The sequence below is a fragment of the Suncus etruscus genome, chromosome 10 (assembly GCF_024139225.1).
Source record: "Suncus etruscus isolate mSunEtr1 chromosome 10, mSunEtr1.pri.cur, whole genome shotgun sequence".
Taxonomy (NCBI): Eukaryota; Metazoa; Chordata; class Mammalia; order Eulipotyphla; family Soricidae; genus Suncus; species Suncus etruscus.
This window is the reverse complement of record NC_064857.1, coordinates 110,870,470-110,895,551: the sequence shown is the minus strand read 5'-3', so window position 1 is coordinate 110,895,551 and position 25,082 is coordinate 110,870,470. Positions and strand designations below refer to the sequence as shown.

At 39.7% G+C, this 25,082-nt stretch overlaps 1 protein-coding gene across 1 annotated transcript in view; it reads left to right on the top strand.

Annotated features, from left to right (window-relative positions):
- ANLN (anillin, actin binding protein) overlaps nucleotides 1-19,751 on the top strand; it is a 51,841-nt gene extending 32,090 nt beyond the window's left edge. The window contains exons 20-25 of the mRNA XM_049781735.1: nucleotides 585-697; nucleotides 1,433-1,486; nucleotides 11,554-11,640; nucleotides 14,342-14,449; nucleotides 16,123-16,295; nucleotides 18,452-19,751. Coding sequence (XP_049637692.1) covers nucleotides 585-697; nucleotides 1,433-1,486; nucleotides 11,554-11,640; nucleotides 14,342-14,449; nucleotides 16,123-16,295; nucleotides 18,452-18,575 — 659 coding nt within the window. The 3' untranslated portion in view covers nucleotides 18,576-19,751. The remainder of the gene's footprint in view (nucleotides 1-584; nucleotides 698-1,432; nucleotides 1,487-11,553; nucleotides 11,641-14,341; nucleotides 14,450-16,122; nucleotides 16,296-18,451) is intronic.
- The last annotated feature ends 5,331 nt before the right edge of the window (nucleotides 19,752-25,082 follow it).

Genomic DNA, 25,082 nt, shown 5'->3' with positions numbered 1-25,082 from the left:
TCCTCCTGATCCTCATCTATATTGTCTCTGGATATTATTACCATACTATCTTTTTTTTTTTTATTATTATATCCCACAAATGGATGAGACTATTCTATGTCTATCCGTCTCCCTCATTTTATTCATCATAATAATCTCCATAACTATCCATGTATAAGTAAATTTCAAGATACAATAAATATTTTCTTTTTTTTTTTTGGTTTTTGGGCCACACCCGGTGTTGCTCAGGGGTTACTCCTGGCTGTGTGCTCAGAAATAGCTCCTGGCAGGCACGGGGGACCATATGGGACACCGGGAATCGAACCAACCACGTTTGGTCCTGAATCGGCTGCTTGCAAGGCAAACGCCGCTGTGCTATCTCTCCAGGCCCGAGTTTTTATTTTCTTAAAATACTTTATTCTCAAATGTTAGGAATGCCCATACCTCACGTTTGTTGCATATACTTAATAGATTTTATTAGGAAAGATTTTCCCACATTTAAGAAGGAAAAGGAGACAAATTTTTTTCTCTGGCAATTTAATTTTACTCCGTTGGGATGGCGCAAGGACTTAACTAAGCTGCATTTATTTCCTTTCTCTTTTAAGTTATGGCCAGTCCGGGTGGCCTCAATGCTGTTCGGACCAGCAATTTTGCCCTCGTGGGTTCTTACACTTTATCACTGTCTTCAGTGGGAAACACTAAATTTGCACTGGACAAGGTAAACCAAATTCACTTGCTTTATCTTAGAAAACTCAGTGAAAGTACTTAAGTATCTCCAAGTATTTAAAATATTTGAAACGTATTCGGTTAGTTTTCTGTTTTAACTAGTCATGGGCATTTGTGATGGTGCACAAAGGATATATTCTCTAGGGAAGCATTTCTCCCTTGAATTTGAAGTTGAAGGTTTAAATCTTCGGGGTCGGAGCAGTATGAAGTTTGCCTTGCACGTAGCTGACCCATTCATGACAGGCTGGATTTGATCCCGAGCCTGCCAAGAGTGATTTCTGAGCACAGAACCAGGAGTAATCCTTGAATGCCACTAGGTGTGGTACAAACCCCCCAATGTTTTTTAAATCTTCAAGAATGTTTTGTGATTTTTTTTTTTTTTTTTTTTTTTTTGGTTTTTCGGTCACACCCGGCAGAGATCAGGGATTACTCCTGGCTCTATTCTCAGAAATCGCTCCTGGCAGGCTTGGGGGGGGGGGGTAATCATATGGGACTTGGGGATTTGAGCCAACGTCCTTCTGCATGCAAGGCAAACGCCCTACCTCCATGCTGTCTCTCCGGCCCCCTGTGAAAAAAAAATTTTAGTGAATACATATTTAAGTTTTTTATTGTTGATATAAAATGTATTTAACTTATTAAATCTATTTTTGATTTAGCACTTCAGTTAGTTTAACAGATTGAGTGATCTTGGATTATTTTTCTCTTTTTTTTGTTTTGTTCGTTTTAGATAAATTATGATGTAAAAGAGCGAGAGCTACTGGGCTATATGTTCCAGGAAAAGGTGGCCATGTTTTCTTTGCTTGAAACTAATAAGTTTGAAAATCAAATTTAAAATTTGCCCTTATGTTTTGCTTTACTAACCATTCTTACATCTTCTTGATTGTTATTCCTGGTATTAGAACATCATTATTCTTTCTTTAGGTTTTTGTCAGAGGGCATCTTTCTTTCCTCTTACCACTCTTTAAAATTGACTTTAAAAGTATCTTTTATGCATGTTTGGTATTGGGCTTTTGCACTATATTATCTTTTATGTTCTAGATCTTTTTAGATTCTATAGCATTTTCACATTTTGATTCTTTGTATTAAAAATTATTAATTTATTTACAAATTAATAATGTTTAAAACTAAAATGTTTTCAGTATGTTTGACCTGCTAGATATTGAAGAATATTGGTGATATTTCAAATAAAAGTAAACTTTAGTGATATTAGTAAGCTTGTTACAATATGATTGAAGCTGTATTATCTTGAAATTAAAATGTGCCCTTTTCACTAATAACATATACATTTTATATACTTTAGAAGACTAACAATTTTAATAACCTTTAATGATTTGTAATAGCCATCTATGCATACATAATTGCAAGCATACAATTGGGTATAGATATGTTAATTTTATAAAATGCTGGGTGGTGTAATTTCTTAAAAGATTTTCAGATTAGATGCAAGGTATAAACTATAATCTTCACTTGGTGTTGCCACATAGTTACCAAATATATAAGAAATTCTGTTCATCTCTAAAATGAAAAAGCAGCTCAGTGACATTTGTTAAATAAAAATTGCTCTTTAAAAAACATTTGACTGCCATTTTGATTCAAATGTCACGCTTACAAATTAAAAATAACACGAGTTTCTATTCTCTTAGTAATTTTTTGATGAAGTTGTCAGCAACATATTGAATATAAAATCAAATCATTAAATTTAATTGGTTCAAGCTAAAATGGCACTTACTGAGTCACAGACAATTTAAATGTAAGATTTAAATATGTGAGGAGCTTTTGGGAGCAGACACTTGTTCCAGGACACATAGCTCATTGAAATAGGCAAATATTTAAAGTCATCAAGCCATGGGTGAGCCCTAAATTGTTGGGGAAGTTGAAGATCTTTATATTTATATAATAATCCTGCTTAAGTGACCTTCAAGAGAGTAGAAAAGTCTTAGATATGATCAGTATATGGTTATGTTTGCTTGCTTTATTGGGGCCTTGACAAATAATACAACTAGCTGATATCCCTTTTAGATTGGAATTGTGCTGAGATTTTTCCAGGCTGTTTGTTCTGCAGATTTGGGATACTGCTAGCAGAAGACTACCTTTTTATTTGAGATTATAGGCATCTAGAGATGAGCTTGGCATTGTAGAGTTTAAATTAAGAATCTCAGTGACTCATAGACTCACAATTCTCTTCTTTGAAAAGAGGAGCCAAAATAATCACAGCTTATCATCTTACTTAGAGAAAACCTTACAAGCTTTAATATCTTCTAGGAAATAGAACTGTCCATTTAAAGAGACTTCATTAGACCAGAAGTTATGCCAATGAGCACTGTAGAATTGTAGGTGACAGTATGATTAGGGTATCTTGGCTTGGTCTGTTAACCTACTAACTTGTTCATAGTGGGCCGGAGTGATAGTTTAGCAGGTAGGGTCCTTGCCTTAGATGAGGCTGACCCAGGTTCTACCCAGGTTTAAACACCAAAAACAAATATTTTTTTCATTGTAATTGTTTCTCAAAACCATCTCTGTATAAACACAAGCCACCAGGCAGGACTATCAATATAGGGTATTTGCTTGGCATGTGTCCAACCCAGATTCTATCCCCAGCATCTCAGATAGACCCTTGAGTACTGCCAGGAATAATTCCTGAGCGCAGAGCCAGAAGAAACATCTGAGCATCTCCAGGTGTGGTTCCTCATACCTTCCTCCTCTTCATATCTCCCTCTAAACACCAAAAAAAAAAAAAACCCAAAACTTTTAAGTTAAAAGCAGGATAGGATTAGATAGTTCATGTATTTTCATATCAATGTAGCCTTGACAGTTTTGGGGGGAGTGTTCACTCCCATTAGCGCTCAGGGGTTACTCCTGGCTCTGCACTCAGAAATTGCTCCTGGGAGGCTCGGGGGCCCATATGGGATGCCGGGATTCAAGCCCCTGTTCGTCCTGGTTCAGCTGTGTACAAGGCAAACACCCTACTGTTGTGCTATCTCTCTGGCCCTAACCTTGACATTTTTTATGAATTAGATCAATTTGCTTCATCAGGACAAGCATCTAAGAGTACTATCTAAGTTCTATAGCTATAGAGTAAGGAGACATTTCTTCTCATTGTTCCGCATTTTTTGTGCTAGCAGCATTCTCTGAAGTATGGCATAAAAGTATACTCTAATTAGCATTGAGATCTGATAGCCTTAAATCTGGAAACATTAAAAATACAAAGGCCAGAGGCCGGAGAGATAGCATGGAGATAGCGCGTTTGCCTTGCATGCAGAAGGACGACAGTTTGAATCCCGGCATCCCATATGGTCCCTCGAGCCTGCCAGGAGTGATTTCTGAGTGCAGAGCCAGGAGTAACCCCTGAGCGCTACCAGGTGTGACCCCAAAACCAAAATAAATACAAAACAAAAAATACCCACAAAGGCCAAAGAAGTTATAACACAGATCAATAAGGCAAAAGTATGTATTGTCTTTAAAATTCAGTATGCTGGAGGTTTGCATCATGGAGTTAATTCTATTTAAGTTGGTAACTTTGTGTCAAGAATGTCCCAGTTCTTAACTTTATTTTTTAATTAAATAATTTTTATTTTGACCAAAGTAAATTACAAATCTTTCACAGTAATATTTTAGGTACGTAGTGACATTGAATCAGGGGCATTCCCATCACCAGTGTTGTCGTTCCTCCATCTCTGTTCCCAGCATGCATCCCATATCCCCCTCCTTTGACCCCCAGGGCTGTTAGTATAAGTGGTCCCCTCTATGTCTAGCTAGCTTGTTGTAGATAGGGTTTCGATTCTGTTGCTGTTGGCTTTGGATTTGGTGTTTAAGTATGATCATTTTATTGTTCTGAAGGACTCAGTTGTTAGAGAACAACCTTAAATAAAATCTTTCAAATTTAGCCTGCGTTAATGTCATTTGAATGAGATTGTCACTTTCATTAGGCATCAGGAATGACAGGCCTCCTCCTTTCCGTCCTGACCCTGGTCCTACGGTTCCGTGAAGTCCTCACATTGCCATTGTGCACTTCTGATGCCATCTTCCCAGCGGAGTCAGCATTGTCCTTCCTGTTCCTTATTATGGAGGTGCCAGGGATTGAGCTTAGGGCCTCTACACTGCCTAGGCAAATCTTTACTGCTGAGCTATAGCTCACCTCTAATTTTGTTTTAATGAGTACCTTTGTTGAAATGCAAATATTTATGGATGGGCAGTGAACTTCTGGTGTGAATATGTGTTTAGATGAACAAGTTTTCACTTATTAAATGACATACTGCTAACCTCTACATGTGATAGGCTGAAATTACTTTAACTTGAAAAGTACAACTGTCCAGTAAAATATGGAGTGATCACAGGAAAACCAAGTTTCTTCTTGGAAAATTAATAGCATCCAATATTTGTACATTATGTACAAATTAAAGTCCCCAAATTTAAAAATTATTTAAAATTGTCATGTGTTTGAGCAGCAAGCATAACCTGAAAGGTAATTTGAACATGAGGTATCTTTACTAACTACTAATATGTTAAGAATGATTGATTTATTTAAAAATATTTCTTGAGCGACCAGAGCGATGGTGCAGCGGTAGGGCATTTGTTTGCCTTACATGTGGCTGGCCCAGGAAGGACTGTGGTTTCTTATGGTGCTGCGGACTTTTTATCATAATAAGATAAAAGTCCCTAAAGCAGACCTTAGTGGGTTCATTTTCCCACTGGGAATCAAGCGGGAGCACAAAGCGGACAAATATGAAATATGAAATAAATGAAACCACACAGAATTACATGGTGAAAGAGGCCAGAGAGGCTTTATTGGGCCTTATATAGACAGATTTTTGGGCGTAGCCAGAGAGAAAGGAAAAGGGGATAAACCAATGAGATCAAAGCTAGAATTAGCATATGAAGAAACCAAATACTGGGCCCGGAGAGATAGCACAGCAGCCTTTGCCTTGCAAGTAGCCGATCCAGGACCAAGGGTGGTTGGTTCGAATCCCGGTGTCCCATATGGTCCCCCGTGCCTGCCAGCAGCTATTTCTGAGCAGACAGCCAGGAGTAACCCCTGAGCACTGCCGGGTGTGGCCCAAAAACCAAAAAAAAAAAAGAAACCAAATACCTTTAAGGAAATGGGGGGGGGGGAGAGAGAGAGATCACAGGAGAGCTCAGCAGGAGACTTTTGGCGGGCTTTGGTACTGTATTTTCTTTGTTAGAAAGAAAGACTGAGGCTTGATTTCTAATAATGCTCAAAAATAAAGAGAGATAGTGACAGCCACGTTTAGAATTATAGCCAAACAATCCACGCAAAGGGTCAACTGATTTGACTACTCTAAGCGGGCCTTTTGGGCAAATAATTCTTTTTCAGGAGTGCACTACACCTAAAAAGGCTAAAAAGCACTTCTGATGTGTGCCCTTCCTGAGTGGGGTGTAACATTATGGTCCCCCAACCTAGGAACGATTTCTGAGCACATAGCCAGGAGTAACCCCTGAGCGTCACTGGGTATGGCCCCAAAATAAAACAAAAATTTCTTGAGCTGGAGAGAGACTGGTAAGGTGCTTGTTTCATACCACATATTGTCTCTAGTGTTACCTGAAGTGACTTGGGACCATACCAAGGTGTGGCCAAACAACACTAACAACCAATAAAAAGGATAAAGAAAACATTTATGCTAGATATCTGATTACTAACAGAGTCACAGTAGCTTGCTTTTGATTAGTGCTTTTGTGTTATATCTTTCTCTTTTATTAACGGATATATCCACATTATTTAACATCTTTCTCATGTTATGGTTATTTTGTTACCCACTCTCGACAATTTTGTTGTCTTTACCTGGTGTTCAGGGGCCATTCCTGCCTCTTTGCTCAGGGCTTTCCTCTGGCACATGTGGAGGATTGAACTGGGTTCGGCCATATTCAAGGCAAGTGTCTTTGCCACTGTGCTCTCTCCCAGCCCATGGCCTTGTTTGTAGTTAACATCCAGGCATGGCATATGGTATATGTGCATGAAGGATAGACACCCAAATAGTGTTCAGAGGCCATTCTTGGTGATTCTTGACTGTCAGGACTCAGTGGATGGGCTTGAAGATGCTGTGCTCAGTACACCCAGTGGTGCTGAGATCGAACTGGGCAAGCTGCAGGGAAGCTGTCTCCTGAAGTCCTGTATTATCTCCTTGACCCATTAGTCAGAATTAGTGAACCAATACTGATACTCTTATCTGACATTTAGCATCTTGTAGCATCTCATAACTTTTCCATACAAACTGACTTGCTTTGTAGTTGTGTCAGAAGCATTTGAACACAACTAGGCCTTTAGGTTTATGTATTGTTGTCTAAGATGCTTTTAAGCTTTAGTGATTTCGTTCATCTGGTCTGCAAAGTTCAAGAAGCTGCCTGCGTTTTTACAGAAAAGAGCAGATCCCTTCCCTGGTCTTATCACTTTTGTCTCATCTGTTCTGTGGTTCTGTTCTGTTCTTTTTTTTTTTCTTTTTGTTCTTGGTCTGTTTTGTTTGTTTGTTTTTGGGCCATACCCAGTGCTGCTCAAGGGTTCCTTCTGGCTCTGTGCTCAGAAATCGCTCCAGGTAGGCTTGGGCGACCATATGGGATGCTGGGTTCAAACCAGGGCCCATCCCAGTCAGCAGCATGCAAGGCAAATGTCCTGCTCCAGCCCGTGGTTCTGTTCTTTTCCTTGACTTTCTCATGACATTGTAGACAAGGATCGCAACTGGAGGTGCCTTTTGTGTTTGTATCTAGGACAGGAATTTTGGTATCTAATGACCATTTCCACTTTGACTTCATTGCCAATCATCACATTTGACAGCGCATATAACATTTGGTATTCTTGATGGTAATGTGAGTTCCACTGTCCCCAAGTCTGAACAATGCTTGTTATTTTCCCTTGCCTTGTGCATTCTGGAAATCAAACCCTGAGCCTTACAGTTATACATAGCATTCTCTCTGCTCCTGATTTAAACCTCCAGCCCTATTTTTGTTTTTGTTTTTGGGTCACATCCGGCTGCACTCAGGGGTTACTCCTGGTTCTACACTCACAAATCGCTCCCAGCAAGCTCAGGGGACCATACGGGATGCCGGGATTCGAACCACTGTCCTTCTGCATGCAAGGCAAATGCCCTAACTCCATGTTACCTCTCCGGCCCCATCTTTTTGCTTTAAAAAAAAAAACTGGGCCATACCTGACAGTGCTCAAGGCTTACTTACTCTTGGCCCTGTGCTCATGGATCACTCCTGGCAAACTTGGGGGTCATATGGAATGCTGTGGATCAAGCTTGGGTCAGCTTTGTGTGAGGCAAATGCCTAACCTGATATACTGTCACTCCTGCCCCGCTTCACTTTTTTGGTAACATACAAAAGCACAGAGGTTTGAAAAGCTTTAAGTTGGCTAATAATATATGACGAGATTTGCATACTTATTTGCATGATTTAAATACATGGCCTTATTTATTGACCGTAACAGCATCAGGAAGCAGGTGGCTGTCATTTTCTCATTGTAAGAGTTTGTGTTCATTGAATGAATGACGAGCCTCTCTCTAGTCCCTGGTGCCATCACTCTGCTTTTTCCTTCTATGAATCTTTGTGATTCAGAGCTCTCAGAGGATGTCCTTCTTAGACTGCTTTATTTCTCTGGGCAGTGTCTGTAAGGTTTGCTAATCAGTGTAGCATTTGACAAGATTACCTGCCCCATCTTTTTTAAAATTAGTTTTTTAAACTTATTGAATATGTATGAGGTACAAGGTTACAAAGTTGTTTGTGATTGAGTTTCAGTCCCACATTGTACGAGTAGCGATCCCTTCACCAGTGTTCACTTTCTACCACCAATGTCCCCAGTTTCTTCCTGTGTGCTGGCCTCTATGGCAGAGACTTTTCTTATTCCTTTAAGCTCTGTGGTTTACATTACTATTATTGAAAGGCATAATGCATATCATTTTAACTCCTTTTAGCACCCAGTTTTTGTCCAGAGTGATCAGCCCCTATTAGCATAGTCTTACGGTCCCTTCTCTGACCTAACTGCCCACCCCCGGCCTTCTTTTCTATTGTCTATGGGAGTTATTCACAATTTAATTCCTACAAATGAATGTGATCATTCTATGTCTGTCCCTCTTCCTCTGACTCTTTTATTCAACATGTACCAGCAAATTTTCTGACTTCATTTTGTTTTTCCTAACAACTTTGTAGTATTTCAAATTACAAATAGAAGATGTACTATTTGTCTTTTATCCACTCGCCTGTCCTTGGGCACTTACGTTGTTTTGGCCACAATAGATTTTGGGTGTTGTGAATAGTGCTGTAGTGAATAGATAATCGTGATACCTTTTCTGCATTGTGTTTTAGGGCAGTTAGGACTGGAATTGCTGGGTTATTTGGAAGCTTACTTCCTTTTTTTTTTTTTTTTTTTTTTTTAAGGAATAGCCATATTGTTTTCCCAAAAGGACTTACCAGTCAACATTTCCATTATCAGTGACTGAGGGTCCCTTCCCCCCCTTGCATCCCAACACTTCTTGGTTTTGTTCTTGTGAAGAATGCCAGTCTCTTTGATGTAGGGTGATATCTCATTGTTTTGATTTGCATTTCTCTGGTGATTAATGATATAGAGCATTTCTTAATGTGCCTTTTGGCCATTTGGATTTCTTCTTTGAGTAAGTTTCTATTTATTTCCTCTCTCCTTATTATTTTATGAGATTGAAAGTTTTTCTTCTCTGTTTGTTAGTTTGTTTTGGGGGTCACACCTGGCAGTGCTCAGAGATTACTCCTGCCTCTGTATTTAGAAATTATTCCTGGCAGTGCTTGGAAAACCATATAGGATGTCAGGGATTTAACCTAGGTTGACTGCATGTAGGGTAAACGCCCTACCTGCTGTACTATAGCTCTGATCCAGCAGTTTTTTCCTTAAGTTCTACCTGTGCTTTTTTTTTTTTTTTTTTTTTTTTTTTGGTTTTTGGGCCACACCCGGTAACACTCAGGGGTTACTCCTGGCTATGCGCTCAGAAGTTGCTCCTGGCTTGGGGGACCATATGGGACACCGGGGGATCGAACCGCCGTCTGTCCAAGGCTAGCGCAGGCAAGGCAGGCGCACCTTACCTTTAGCGCCACCGCCCTGCCCCTACCTGTGCATTTTTATATCTTATTATGGCAAACTCCCCAAAGCATTATATAGATTCAAGACATCCTATAAGGATAACCCATGACATAGATCAACATTTGTGAAATTCCTATGGAACAGTAACACCTCCCCTTGCTCCTAATCAAAGAATTTCTTGGGAAAAAGAAGATGGGAGGCATCACTTTTCCTAACTTCAAACTGTTCTACAAAACAGTAGTGATTAAAATAGCATGGTATCATGCTGCTGAATAACCTCAAAGGAAAAAATAAGTAGGATACAAAGACAGCCCACAGAATGGGAAAAATTATTTGCTCACCGCTCATCTGATAAAGGGTTGCCTGCTTTTTTATGCATGTGCTGTATTTTTTTTTCTTTTTTTTTCTTTCAGTGAGTAAACAATAGGTATTATTTGGCCAGCAAATAGCAACTGTTTTTTGAATTCCTTGATATGATTTGGCAGGACATTAGAACAGAGATGGAAAGGAAGGCTAAATTAAGTTTGTTTCTAGGACCAGCACTTCAGAGGTAGGGTTGATGATGGAACTCAGTGGTAAAGTGCTTTCCTGAGGGTCCTCAACACCTCCAAAACAAGCAAAACCAAATCAGGAATTCAGTCTGGCAAACCAATGTGTCAGACTTTGAGAAGAGCAGGATGTGGGTGTCTGGAGAAGCTTTCAAACTCAGGTGGGGAGAAAAGAGGCCTGTTTTGTTGTTGTTGTTGTTGTTGTTGTTCATTGGTCGATGGGCGTTTCGTTTGTTCTGCTCAACTGTGCGAAGATAACTCTTCTTGTACGAACCTAGTTTTATTCCTTTTCACTGATTTCCAGAAATGAGGTTGTTTATAATTGCATTTTAATTTTATTTTGAGGAATGCTCTCAGTGAAAAATTTTCAATTTTAATGAAGCTTGGTTTATTTTTTTTTTCTTTAGTTAATCACATTTTAAACTCCAAAGCCAAATCCATGAATATCTAGCTTTTCTAGGTTTCATGGTTTTAGATTTCATATTCAGATCATTGTTCCATTTTGAATTAATTCTTATGTAATATGAGGTAGGACTCTAATTTTACTTCCTTGAATGTGTTTATCCAATTTCTCAAGTCCCATTTGTATAGAAGACAGCACTTTTTTCATTGAATGATCTAAGTCCCTTCTTGAAAGTCATTTGGCTATAGAAGTACATTTATTTCTGGACCTGAAATTGTATACCTTTGCTCTGTCTGTGTAGCCTTTTGCCAGTACTGGATTATTTCAAATATTGTAGCTATGAATTTAGTTTTAATATTGTCAAGGAAGCACGCTTATTTCTACTTAGTTGTTTTATTTCAGGATGATTTTAGTTTTTGGGATTGCTTGCAATTTCATATGAATTTTCATTTACTGTTGTTTTCTATTGCTTATTGCTGAGGAATATTGTCTGGTGCTAATAATGGCTGTTTTATGCAGTTTCCCATTGAGTATATTATGTTGCTAGATAATACCTAGGATGATATATTATGTGTAGTTTAACTTAAAAATTTTTTTAGATCTCATTAACTTGGGATTTAGGATTCTGTTTTTATTAAGTTCTACCTTGATTGAATATATTCTTAAAACATTTGTTGCTAAGAAACTGGTAATTTTTTGACCTCCTTTATTGCATTTCAGCTTTATAAAATACTGTGTTTTCAAAGCATTCTGTTTTCTATTTATGACTTTTACATGCTTTGTTAAGGAAAATCACTCTTTGAAACCTGTTTTGCAAAATTACCCTCTTTTCTTTGCAGGTACCCTTTTTATGCCCTTTGGAAGGTCATATTTATTTGAAAATAAAATGTCAAGTAAATTCTAGTGTTGAAGAAAGAGGCTTTTTAGTAAGTACCACTGCTTTATGTCTTTCTGTTTCCCATTTTATAAAAATAATGGCTTGATTCTCTTAGGCCTATGTGATTAAATGGCAAATTGGTGCAGTCAAGATTTGTTGTGTACCTACCTGTGCTTTGCCAGTTACTGTGCTGGTCCTGGACTCTCACAGGCTCTCCCAAATCTTTCAGTTTTTAGTTAATAGGAAGAAATAAATGAAAAGGTCATTACCACACAGACCCTGCAGGATCTTACCGGAGAGAGAGCAGAGTCCTGGGGTGTGCATCAGGTCTGGAGTTGGGGAGGGAGCCCTAGAGGAAGCTGCTAGCAGAATGGTTGGTGCTGACTGAATACAAGAGTCCAGGTAAGGGAGGAACATGTGCAGAGACCAGAGCACCTTACTTTGTCTTGCCCTGCGGAGAGAAGGGCAGCATGTTCAGATCCTGGGAGGTGTTTAGGGTCAGCCAGAGCTAAAAGTAGAAAAGGCTGGAAGCGGGGAGAAAAGGGGAGGAGAGAGCCAAAGGTTGGTGTTCAAGGGACTTACTCGGTTTGGACTTTATTCTGCAGCCAGTTGGTTTCTTTGTAGAATATTTAGTCTTGGAATGACAAAATTCCTAACTTATCTCGGGGTTAGAAAGGCCCAGTGGAGCATGCATTGGGGCCCTGAAGGACAAGCTATGGGGAGGGCGGGGGTAGGGACAGGGTGGCTCTGGCAGCTGAGACTGGAAGGACTCCAGGAAAGGAATCCACCCCCCAAAAACGTGCAGGTAAAATACAGAAGATTGTTGGTATGGTACAGAAGCAAGGAATCTGACAGCTTTGCCTTTCTCTTCAAGGTAATGATTTTATACAAAGGACACCCCCAAATCTGATCGCAATAAGCATCAGGTCTAAGTCAGGCTTCATGCATATTCACATATCCTCCCAGCAGATGGCACTAGCTGTGCTCTGAACAGTCAAGCCTGGCTTGAAGACCTTGCTGATCTGCTTTCAACTTTCCTCTTTATGTAGTTGGCAATTGATTGTGGATGTTTTTGTATATTACTGTAGGTGCCTTTGGCCACTGATGAATATTAAGACAGCTAGTCCATGTGCATATAATGTTTGACCAATTTAAATTTACTTTAAGCTGGAGATTTTTAATTCATAGAAAGTGAGAGCTCTGTTTACTCTTTTGTGAGTCCTATAACTCATTCTCATTACAACTACATTGATAGGGTGCTCTAAAAATAATTTATGTCCTACCTCAAAGTGTTTTTTAAGTATCCCTCCCCTTTCCATAAGATATTCAGGCAATTGCTGACATTAAAATGTGTCAGCTTGATGGCACAGTGTGGCCTTGAGTGGACAAGTAGTTACCCTGGGATGGCATTGGAATCCCCTCTCCAGAGTAAAAGTGAATGCCATCTCCATATTAAACAGGTCTAGCTCTGTGGGGTTTGAACAGCTCTGAAATGTGTAAAGTGGTGATGCTCTTGGCATTTTACAGTCAAACGGCATATAAAGTACCTTCACTTAAAGATCATTTTATGAGGGATATTGTACTTTTGTTTATTTTTCATGTCTTTAAAAGGTGTAAATTTGTAAAAGGAGTTAATTTGTAGTTGGTTAATATCTGGAAGTCTTAATGCCTCCAGAAATCTTTTGTTTCCCCCTTCTAAATGGTACTCAGGCCTGGATTGCCCTCGCTGCCATCTTCAGCAATTCAGTGCTAGGGTTCAAGGTTACTTTGTGCCGTGCAGGGCAGGCAACCCCAGGGAACACATAGAGGCCAGGCCAACATTTAGTGTATGTCCTGGCCTACTTTGGTGGTAAAAATTTGCCTCTATTTCTGGGTCTGAACAATCAGTGATTTTCTTTGACTGCATTAAAAGGCATGATGAAAATCATACAGGGAGGGGCGGAGAGATAGTATAGCAGTAGGGTGTTTACCTTGCTTGCAGCCACCCCAGGATGGACGGTGATTTGAATTCTGGCATCCCATATTGTCCCCTGTGCCTGCCAGGAGCAGTTTCTGAGTCAGGAGTAACCTGAGCGCCACAGGGTATGACACAAAAAAGAAAAAAAAATTATTCAAGGAGGTATTTGAGGTATGAAGTATGTCAACTTACTGAAGTTTAATTTAAAAGATTCATATTAACTGTAAGATAACCCTAGCTATTAATCCAAAACAAAGGTGTTCTCCCATCTTCTTCCTTTTAACCTATTCATTTTATATGTAAAAGTCCACCTGATCACTGTACCCGAGCCTGCCGGGTTTAATTTATACTGGAGGAATAAAGAAAGATCAATTTGGGGGCCGGCGAGGTGGCGCTAGAGGTAAGGTGTCTGCCTTACAAGCGCTAGCCAAGGAAAGGACCACGGTTCGATCCCCCGGTGTCCCATATGGTCCCCCCAAGCCAGGGGCAATTTCTGAGCGCGTAGCCAGGAGTAACCCCTGAGCATCTAACGGGTGTGGCCCGAAAAACCAAAAAAAAAAAAAGAAAGATCAATTTGGTGTGCAGAGTGAGACCATGAGGCAAGAAGCAAACTGACTTTGTGATTCTCTCCTGACTAGATTGTTTATTAATTCTTTGCGGCTATCCTACCTGCTTCAGACCCTTCTGCCTGGGGTTGGAAATATGGTGCGTGGGGTGATTTCACAATGTGGGGATTGATTTACACCTCACTGATTCTCATACTTCTAAAGTTAGGGTTTCATTGACTTTCTAGACTATATTTGAAGATGTGAGTGGCTTTGGTGCCTGGCATCGGAGATGGTGTATTCTTTCTGAAAATTGTATCTCTTACTGGACTTACCCAGATGATGAACAACGAAAGGTAATACCAGCAGCACCACATTTGACCTATGTGGGCAGAGCTATCATTGACTCTCCTATAAGATTTCATCCAAGTGGTCCCTGTAGTTCATCCACCTTCCCAATTTTATTGACTTAGCTATGAGCACTTATTACAAGACCTGTGTATATTGTGCAATTATGTAAAAATCTTTCCTCTTAACTATTCCTTATAATATGATCATTCTTCAGATGTCTTTTAAAAGATATATTTTGGGGGCTGAAGAGAAAGTACAGCATGTAGGGTACTTGCCTGGCACTCGGTTGATCCAGGGTTCAACCCCCAGCACAATATGCCCCACCAAGAGTAATCCCTGAGCATAGAACCTGGAGTGAGCCTACAGCACCACAGGTATGATCCGTAAAGATAAATAGAGGAGGTATCTTTTGGAAATACAGTGACTTCACCTATATGAACATCTTTATACACTTACATATGAATTTAGGGTAGGCTTTAGGCAAGACATTAAGATTAGAATATGTCTATTGAGGGTTTTATTGGGAGGAGGGTTATACTAGGCAGTGCTCAGAAATTACTCCTTGCTCTGAGCTCAGGAATAATTTCCGGTGGGATTCAGGGGACCATATGGGATGCTGAGGAATCGAAGCTGAGTCAGTCATGTGCACGCCAAGCACCCTACCCCCTATACTATTGCTCAGGCCCTTTGCCCAGTTTGAATTTTGGTTGCTGTTACCAAATTAACGCTTAAAAATTATTTTAAAGTTTTACCAACAGTACATCAGAATTGCTGTTTTGTTTTTGGTTTGGGGGGTCACATCCTGTGGTGCTCGGGTTACTTCTGGCTCTGTGCTCAGAAATCACTCCTTGCAGTCACGGGGGAACCATATGGGATGCCCAAATTCGAACTAACGTCAGTCTTGTGTCGGCCGCTTGCAAGGCAAACGCCCTACTGCTGTGCTATCTCTCTGGCCCCAGAATCGCTGTTTTGTTACTTCTATTATTTTGCTTTATTTTGGGTGCTATGGATTGAATCTGCATATTGTAAATGCAATGGAATGACTCTACTACTGAGTTATATGCTAGGCCACTGATAAATGGTGAAATAAACCATTTAAAGATGGCCTATTTAGGGGCCAGAGAGAAACCATGGAGGTAGGGCCTTTACCTTGCATGCAGAAGGACGGTGGTTCGAATCCCGGCATCCCATATGGTCTCCTGAGCCTGCCAGGAGCGATTTCTGAGCACAGAGCCAGGAATAACACCTGAGCACTGCCAGGTGTGACCCCACCCCCCCAAAAAAAAGGCCTATTCAGTTTTTAATTGTAGTTCAATGACAATCTAATAAAAAAGAAACAATATTGATTATTTCTCTAAACGGATTATTTTTTGTTTTGTTTTTTTGAGGGGTCCATCCAGCGGAGCTGAGGGGTCACTCCTGGCTCTGTGCTCAAAAATCGTTCGTGGTTCAGGGGACCATATGGGATGCCAGCGATGGAACTTGTGTCCATCCTGGGTCAGCCTCATGCAAGGCAAACGCTCTACCACTACGCTGTCACTCTGACCCCTTTAAGCAGATTTTAACTTTTGAGTGAAAGCAATTTTACAGTTATACCAATTTAAATACTGGCTAATGCTTACTGACTTAAGTGATTTTATGTTATTTTATACTAATATATTAAAATTTGTTTTTAAAGACTCCTATAGGAAGGATAAACTTGGCCAATTGTACCAGCCGTCACATAGAACCAGCCAACAGAGAATTTTGTGCAAGACGCAACACTTTTGAATTGATCACTGTCCGACCACAGAGAGAAGATGACCGAGAGACACTTGTTAGTCAGTGCAGGGACACGCTGTGTGTCACCAAGTATGTACTGAGCTCTAAGAGTGTTCTTCATTCTGTGTTTGTTCACTGAATATTTAATGCTTTTTGAAGATCTGTGATTCTAAGGCAGGATAGTTCAGAGATTAAGGGCTTCTTGCCTCAGAAGTTTAATCCTCAGCCATTGTATATGGTCTCCCGAGTACCAATAGGAGCTACTCTTGTGTGTGTGTGTGTGTGTTTGTGTGTTTGTGTGTGTGTGTGAGATAGGAGTTACTCTCGTGTGTGTGTCCATTCCCATCAGTGCTTGGAGATCACTTCTGTGCTCAGAAATGTGTGTGTGTGTGTGTGTGTGTGTGTGTGTGTGTGTGTGTGTGTGTGTGTGATAGGAGTTACTCTCATGTGTGTGTCCATTCCCATCAGTGCTTGAAGATCACTTCTGTGCTCAGAAATGTGTGTGTGTGTGTTCTGTGCTCAGAAATGTGTGTGTGTGTGTGTGTGTGTGTCAAGCGTTTGTCCGTCCACACCCATCACTGTTTGGAGATCACTTCTGTGCTCAGAAATTAGAATTCTTGGGACAATCTGGGATGCCAGAGATTGAACCTGGGTCTGCCATGTGCAAGGCAAATGCCCTGCACGCTGTGCTATTGCTGCAGTCCCTGTTTATATTTTTTAATATGATCTTTATTTTATACTTGTCACATCAATCCTACCAGACTTCTCCTTTGATCTTTCCCTGTGCTAGAAGCAGCATGCTCACGTCATTTTTGTTCTTCTACACTTCATTTGATGTGATGTTTCCTATGTTGTCACTTGAGAAGATGCTCCTCCAAGTATTTTAAATGGTGCATTCAGAGTACAGCTTCTGTTAAGCCTTTTGTTTTGTTTGATGACTTAAAACTTCATATCATGTATTCTGCAGAATATAAACATTCTGTACTTTTATAATATCCTTGTTTATATATGTACATAGATGTAGATATATAGATTTTTCTCCAAAGAGTTTTTAATACCTCTTATTTAAATTTAATGTGTCGCATTTTTTTCCATTTTAGGGGGGAGGAGTGGTTTTAGTCTACACCCAGCAGTGCTTAGAACCACATGCCTTACCCCTGTACTATGTCTTTGATCCCACCGTTTCTTTTTTATTTCTGTTAACCAGTTGTGTTACCTTTCCCTTCAACATAAATATTGTTCTTTTGGTGAATAATATAGGCGGCACTTTGAAGAGGCATGCTTCTTCATATGGAGAGGCAATATAATCTAGTGGAGTTTTGAAATCAACAGATCCAGCTTTCAGTCCTGATGCGGTGATCTACCAAATGTAGAGCTGGCTACTTAATTGACTTTGACTTGCCCTCTGAACTCTCCTGTGTTGATAGAAGAAAAAAAGGCCACAAGTCACAATAAAGATGAATAAGTTAGACACCATAGCTTTAACGTCAAGTATATAAAATGAAGCAGCAATCTGTTATTGTTGATATAGTGATTACTACTGTTTATATTAAGTCTGTTAATAGGAGATGATCAACTGAACTGTTTTGTCATGCTTATTATCACTTCTGCCAATGGGGGAGCTGTTGTACTGATAGTGAATGAATACATATAAAAGTTTAATAGCTGAATGTTTTAGGAGAATGATCTGACCCCTTTCACCTGTCCCGTCATGTTTCAACTTGCAACTAAATTTGGATGAAAATAAGAGAATCCTAAAATGGACAGCCCGAGGTCTTTAGATAATTTGCTGTAGGTACTATACTACCATGATGGGATAGAAGCAATAGTTCTATTAAGTCAAGCAGCATTTTCCAGGAGCCTGGCATTTATGCTCCACGGGAGCCTGAGGCCGGAACTTAAAAGCTTACATGTGCAACCTGAGTGCACTGTCCCTACTAGACAGTGTGTGTTCCATATTCCCAAACTGCTCAACCTACCCCCACTGTGGAAGGCATTGTGATGTCTTGTGCGAAAAGGCCAGCTGTGAGCCATGTGCAGAGTGCTCATCAGCCCAGAACCCTTATTTTTCTTTGTTGTAATTGGAAGAGCACCTCATTGTGGGTTCTTAATTAGGATCTAATCAAAGATGGGCAAGACGCATAGATGTTATTGAATTGTTCAGGCCTTTATCTCCTACCTGACTAAAGTATTGGACATAGAAAATGAAGGCAAAAATCCCTGACTTTGATTATTTGTTCCTGTAGGAACTGGCTGTCAGCAGATACCAAGGAGGAGCGGGATCTCTGGATGCAAAAACTCAATCAAGTTCTTGTTGACATTCGGCTCTGGCAACCTGATGCTTGCTACAAACCTGTTGGAAAACCTTAGATTGTGGGTGGTCTCTGCTTTGTAGAAGATTATTGAGCTAAGGGATAAATATAGCTTAAGAGCACCAGGTTGCTGATTGTATTTTATGCTTTAAATGCAAAAGGGTATGTGCCAATATTCACTACATATTATGCAGTATTTATATCTTTTGTATGTAAGACTTTAATTGATTTCCTTCCATCATAAATGATGGGAAGAAAATTCATTTGTTAATTTAGTCTATTTTGCTAAATCTTAATTTAATAGCCTTGATTTTCTAGAAATTGAATTATTCAGATATTCTTGATAAAAATTTTGTTTAAGCAAGAAATTCTATATTGCAGTTTTTGGAGCTGTGGGTCTTGAAACAGAAAGGTTCTCCATCGGTAGAGCTAGAAGCCCTGACTTTTGGTGAGCCTTTCTCTAGTCTCAGAACTTTTTCATAAAGATTGGTGATCATGGTATGTCTTTTTAGAGAACTGAAAAGAGTGCTAAGTGAATTCAGAAGGGTGTTTAGTAATGGAGATCCTATTTTTCCAAATAGCATGTTTATCTAGTTTAAAGCTTGAAGCTGTCTTCAAATAATAGGTACATAGACACTATTATACAATATTTGAGAGCTTTATTTAGAAGATCTAATAAGGACATGGTTTACCTATTCATTTACTACAGATGAGATGCTGTGTGATGCACATTTTCCTAGAATATAGGCTTTCAAAAGTTTAGTTGTTGTGTAACTAACTTATTCACTCCTGAAATTTATGTGGCATATTAGTTCTTTCTATTCTTAAAACAAGAACAAATTTAAATTCTAGAATCCTATTATAAAAGAAAACTTTACCAAGCTGCTATGGACTAATATTTTGCTCGCCAAAGTTCTTGTCCTTTCATTTTTCATGTTCATATATGACAGTATCTAGAAATCCATATAAAATTACTTGGAAAACTGTTGTGTATTAATCTTCAAAAAAGCCTTACATAAGGATATTTTTGTCATTGTTTAAAGTATTGTTAACACTGTTCTCTCAACTTTTAACTATGATTTCAATTCCTTTTCTGTGTTGTTAACGTTACTGATGATCTCATTTATAAACACTAACTTCTGTCATTTGTCATTTTTTTATTCATTCAAATGTTTTTCTTTTGTATATTATAAAATATATTTTATGCTCTTACCCAAATAAAGAATTGCAAATATCTTAAGTTATCCATCACTTGAGACTACTGTGCCCTTGGGTGGTGGCTCTTCTTTAAGGGACTTATTAGCATCTTTATAAAAATGGAATGTGTGGGTCCATTGGTGGAAGGAGGTTGACACTGATGGTGGGAATGGCTGTGACTCAATATATATCAGAAACTAACTAGGAAGGACTCTGTAGATCACAACTGTTTTGATAAAATAAATTTTTTTAAAAAGAAAGAAAAAATAGAAATATTAAAAAAATGAATGTGCCTGTGTGTGCGCATGCACACGCGCGCACACACACACACCAACAATTAGGCTGTTGGCATCTCAGTCATCCTTTTTATTCTTTTGTTTTTCGGCCACATCCGGCGGCACTCGGGTCACTCCTGGCTTTGAGCTCAGAAGTCTCGTCTCAGGCTTAGGGGACCATGTGGGATGTTGAGGATTGAGCCCAGGTCGGCAGTGTGCAAGGCCAATGCCCTACTCACTGGCTGTCACTCCGGTGCCATCATTCATCTTTTTCTTAGCCTCGCTCAGCTTATATTGTAGCATCAGTGTTCACTGGGATGGTGATTAAGGGTGATTTCCAGGGACATGTCAATAAAATGTGGATATTGGATGTGCATTGAGGTGATATTCAAGCACGTGAGTGTCTGAAAAATATTACCAGCCTGAGCAGGGAATAAGTTTGGTGGCATTAATGGAAGAGAATTTATTTTACTTTTTTATAGACTTGTTTTCATTTTTCCAAATATATGTAAGAAACTTTAAAAGGCGTAAGTGGAATTTTAAGATGAATCGTCATGGTCACTAAAGAACATTTTCTTATATAGATTACTTTATTTAAAGACCATGTATTCCATACTTGACATAGTTGATCGTAATACATTTGTATCCAGGTAAGTGGGAGCAAAATTATCAACAACAATGAAAAGTTCCGCAAAAAGAAAGTTTGTGAAATTATTGTATCTCACAGTGCAGTCATTAAGTCATTGTCAGAAAGTTTAGTAAGCTCTTGTTGCTAGGTGGTCATTCTGTTTCTTAATTTGTTTCTGAATATTAGGTGGCTTCAGATACACAGGGGCATCTAAATTGGTGTGTTCCTGTGGGGAACTAGAGTTGCATTACCATGTTTGCGGTCTTATGGTCCAGGAATTCCAGGCACTCTGACTGATCCTGTGGCTTTTGTGGAACATGCTTTCAGCTACTAGGGGTTCCTGAGTATGAGGAAGTGGAGGGGTGATGGAGCAGCTGTGAGTGTACTAACTTCTCAAGAAATAAAGTCCTGTTAATGTCAGTTCAAGCACCGACATACATGTAGTTTTGGTAAGATCAGTTTCTCTGCTGAGAGAGCTGTAGTTGAGTGGTGAAGAAGGGTCTTTGGCAAAATAGCAATTGTGTGTGATGGGTGCAGTAGTTGTATGTTTGCAGGGTGGATACCTGACCCACCCTCTCTGGAGGCTACTAGCTTTCAGCTCTGGCTAGTGTACCCATCATTTTTCATCGTTTAGCTTATATCTCTTTTGAGAATAAATTGCTTCTAGACGGGCTGGATGCAGACATGGTGGCTGCTTTTGTATCACGGTCAATTACTAGCTTTTATGTTCTAGAATCTCTTTTTGTTTTATTTTTTGTTTTATTTTTTTTGGGGGGGGAGGTCACATCCAGTGGCACTCTGTGCTCAGAAATTGCACCTGGCAGTCTTGGGGGACCATATGGGATGCCAGAAATCTAATTGAGGTCCGTCTGGTTTGGACAGTATGCAAGGTAAACACCCTACTACTGTGCTATTGCTACAGTCCTAGTATCTTTTTTTTTTTTTTTTTTTGGTTTTTGGTTTTTGGGTCACACCCGGCAGTGCTCAGGGGTTACTCCCGGCTCAGAAATCGCTCCTGGCAGGCTTGGGGGACCATCTGGGATGCCAGGATTTGAACCGATGACCTTCTGCATGAAAGTTAAATGCCTTCCCTCCGTGCTATCTCTCCGGCCCCCCTAGTCTCTTTGCTATATTACACAGAAGTGTTTGTTCTTTTGTTTTTAAAAATTACTTCAGAAGTCATTTACTGTAAGTTAAAAAAAGCATAGTGGCAGCCTTAGAAATTATTTTAGTTCAGAATAGAGGGAAAGTGTAAGGTTTAGGTTTGGAAAAAATACAGCTTGCCGGATTGTGGAACATCAAGTTCTAAATATTTGATATAGAGGCGAGAGAGAGAGTTAGTAGGTAGGGTGCTTGTATTACACAGCCTGACCAGTGTTCAATTTTGGCATCCCCTGCATTGCTACTGAACATCTCTGCGCTGACACGTGATCACTAAACACAGCTGTGTGTACCCTTCACCTCACCCCCATAAAAACAAAAACAATAAAGGATTGTGGAAGTCACTGCTAATTGTCATGTACCTAGGAGGAATAGTTGAAGTCAGAGTGGAAAAAATCATCTAATGATAGCTGGAAATCATTGTATGAACTGGGTGCTGAAAGGAGATAAAGTATTATGTATGATACCCCTTCAGTAACAATATTGCAAACTATAGTATCTAAAGGCCGGGGGGGGGGGAAGGGGGGGAGGAACAGAGGGTCCAGAGAGATAGCATGGAGATAAGGCTTTGCCTTTCATACAGAAGGACGGTGGTTCGAATCCCGGCGTCCCACATGGTCCCCTGTGCCTGCCAGGGGTGGTTTCTGAGCAGAGAGCCAGGAGGAACTCCTGAGAATTGTCCTTGGACCTCCTGAGCACCTTTTAGGAACATCCCGTGTGTTGATATAGATAATGTAACCTCTTTTAACGGTGTTTGGACCTGGACATGCCCTTGGAATTGGACCTGGACACAGCTCTTGGATATGCCCCCTGTAATGGACAATCAGCTTGAAGACAAAGCCGATTTGTTGAAGACAAAGCATCAATGAGATGCTGCCTGCTCTGCCTCTGTCTCTATTCTCTCAAAGCAGGGACCTCCAGGCCTCCTCCAGCTCTTTCTGGCTGATAAATTATCTCCTCTCTCTACACCAGGCTACTCTAGTGCAGTTCTGGGTGCTACACCTATGCACAGAAAATAGACTAGGAAATCATAATTGGGAACTGATAATGGCAGTAGGTAATTCAATAAAATTACTGATTTAGAAAATCAGGTCACCAAGTACCACAGAGAACATGGATGACTACTGTACTCACAAGATTTTCTGCATGATTAACATCTAAAAACACACCCCTCAGGCTAGGAAAACATGTATACTTCTCAGTAAGAAAATCTAACTGGTAATATAAAGGAGTGGTATAGCTAACTAAATACCCAAGCCAGAGTCAACAACACTGAAAACCAGATCTAAACTTCAACAACCAAAATTAAAACAGTGCCTGTCAGGAAGGCATGCTGGCTGAGAAAAGAAAAAAAAAGGTGGATGGGGCCCAGAGACCACGTTGTCTTAGGTACATTCAGTGGGGGAAAAAACGTTCAGCACTAAAAACCCAAGCCAAAGTCAAAGACAATAAAATCAAGAGACCTCAAACTACAACAAGCTATACACAAAAGGGACTGGTTACACTAAGGCTAAGGGTGGAGTTATGGGAGGCATGCTGGGAACTCTGGTGGAGGGAGGTCAACAGTGGTGGTGGGAGTGGTCCTAATTCGCTGTCACTATGCCTGAAATACAGTAATGAGGGACTTGTAATTCACAAAGGTCTCAAATAATTATAAAGATCATGTAAAAAAAATAAAGACTGGGAGGGCTGGGAGGAATTTGGCAAGGGAACCAACAACTTACACTAGTGAATACTGTAAAACTCATCTAGAATAACTGAAGGTGCTTTAATTAAAACTTTTTCTCTTTAAAACAGATTATTTTTAAAATTTAATTTCTTAATTTTATTTTTGCAAGGTGGTTCATTATTGAATTCAGTCATACAATATATACACCCTTAATGCACATTTCCCCATACCAGTAGTCCCCAATTTCCCTCCTGCCCTACCCCTGCTTCAGGGGAGACATTTTATTTCTGTCTCTCTCTTTTCCTCCCACTCCCCTTTATTTTCCTTTTAGGCACTGGCTTGGACTATTGTTAATGAATATCACTATGTATATTACTTTTATCTCCTTTTAGCACCAAGTGACCTTTCGGTCCAGATATTATCATAGTGGTCCCTTTTTTCCCCTAACTGCACTCCTCTACTATTTGTGGCAAGCTTCCTACCATAGACTGGTCCTCTTGGCCCTTGTCTCTATTGTCTCTGGGTATTATTATACTGTCTCCAAAATTTTTTTAAAAAAAAATTTAACCTTTAAAAAAATGAGATAAAGTAATACATTGCATGTATACACAGAATTTTTTTTTATTTAAACACCTTGATTACATACATGATTGTGTTTGGGTTTCAGTCATGTAAAGAACGCCACCCATCACCAGTGCAACATTCCCACCACCAATGTCCCAAATCTCCCTCCTCCCCACCTAACCCCTGCCTGTACTCTAAACAGGCTCTCCATTTCCCTCATATATTCTCATTATTAGGAAAGTTCAGAATGTAGTTATTTCTCTAACTAAACTCATCACTCTTTGTGGTGAGCTTCCTGAGGTGAGCTGGAACTTCCAGCTCTTTTCTCTTTTGTGTCTGAAAATTATTATTGCAAGAATGTCTTTCATTTTTCTTAAAACCCATAGATGAGTGAGACCATTCTGCGTTTTTCTCTCTCTCTCTGACTTATTTCACTCAGCATAATAGATTCCGTGTACATCCATGTATAGGAAAATTTCATGACTTCATCTCTCCTGACAGCTGCATAATATTCCATTATGTATATGTACCACAGTTTCTTTAGACATTCATCTGTTGAAGGGCATCTTGGTTGTTTCCAGAGTCTTGCTATGGTAAATAGTGCTGCAATGAATATGGGTGTAAGGAAGGGGTTTTTGTACTGTATTTTTGTGTTCTTAGGGTATATTCCTAGGAGTGGTATAGCTGGATCATATGGGAGCTCGATTTCAAGTTTTTGGAGGAATCTCCATATCGCTTTCCATAAAGGTTGAACTAGACGGCATTCCCACCAGCAGTGGATAAGAGTTCCTTTCTCTCCACATCCCCGCCAACACTGTTTATTCTCATTCTTTGTGATGTGTGCCATTCTCTGTGGTGTGAGGTGGTATCTCATCGTTGTTTTGATTTGCATCTCCCTGATGATTAGTGATGTGGAGCACTTTTTCATGTGTCTTTTGGCCATTTGTATTTCTTTTTTGTCAAAGTGTCTGTTCATTTCTTCTCCCCATTTTTTGATGGGATTAGATGTTTTTTTCTTGTAAAGTTCTGTCAGTGCCTTGTATATTTTGGAGATTAGCCCCTTATCTGATG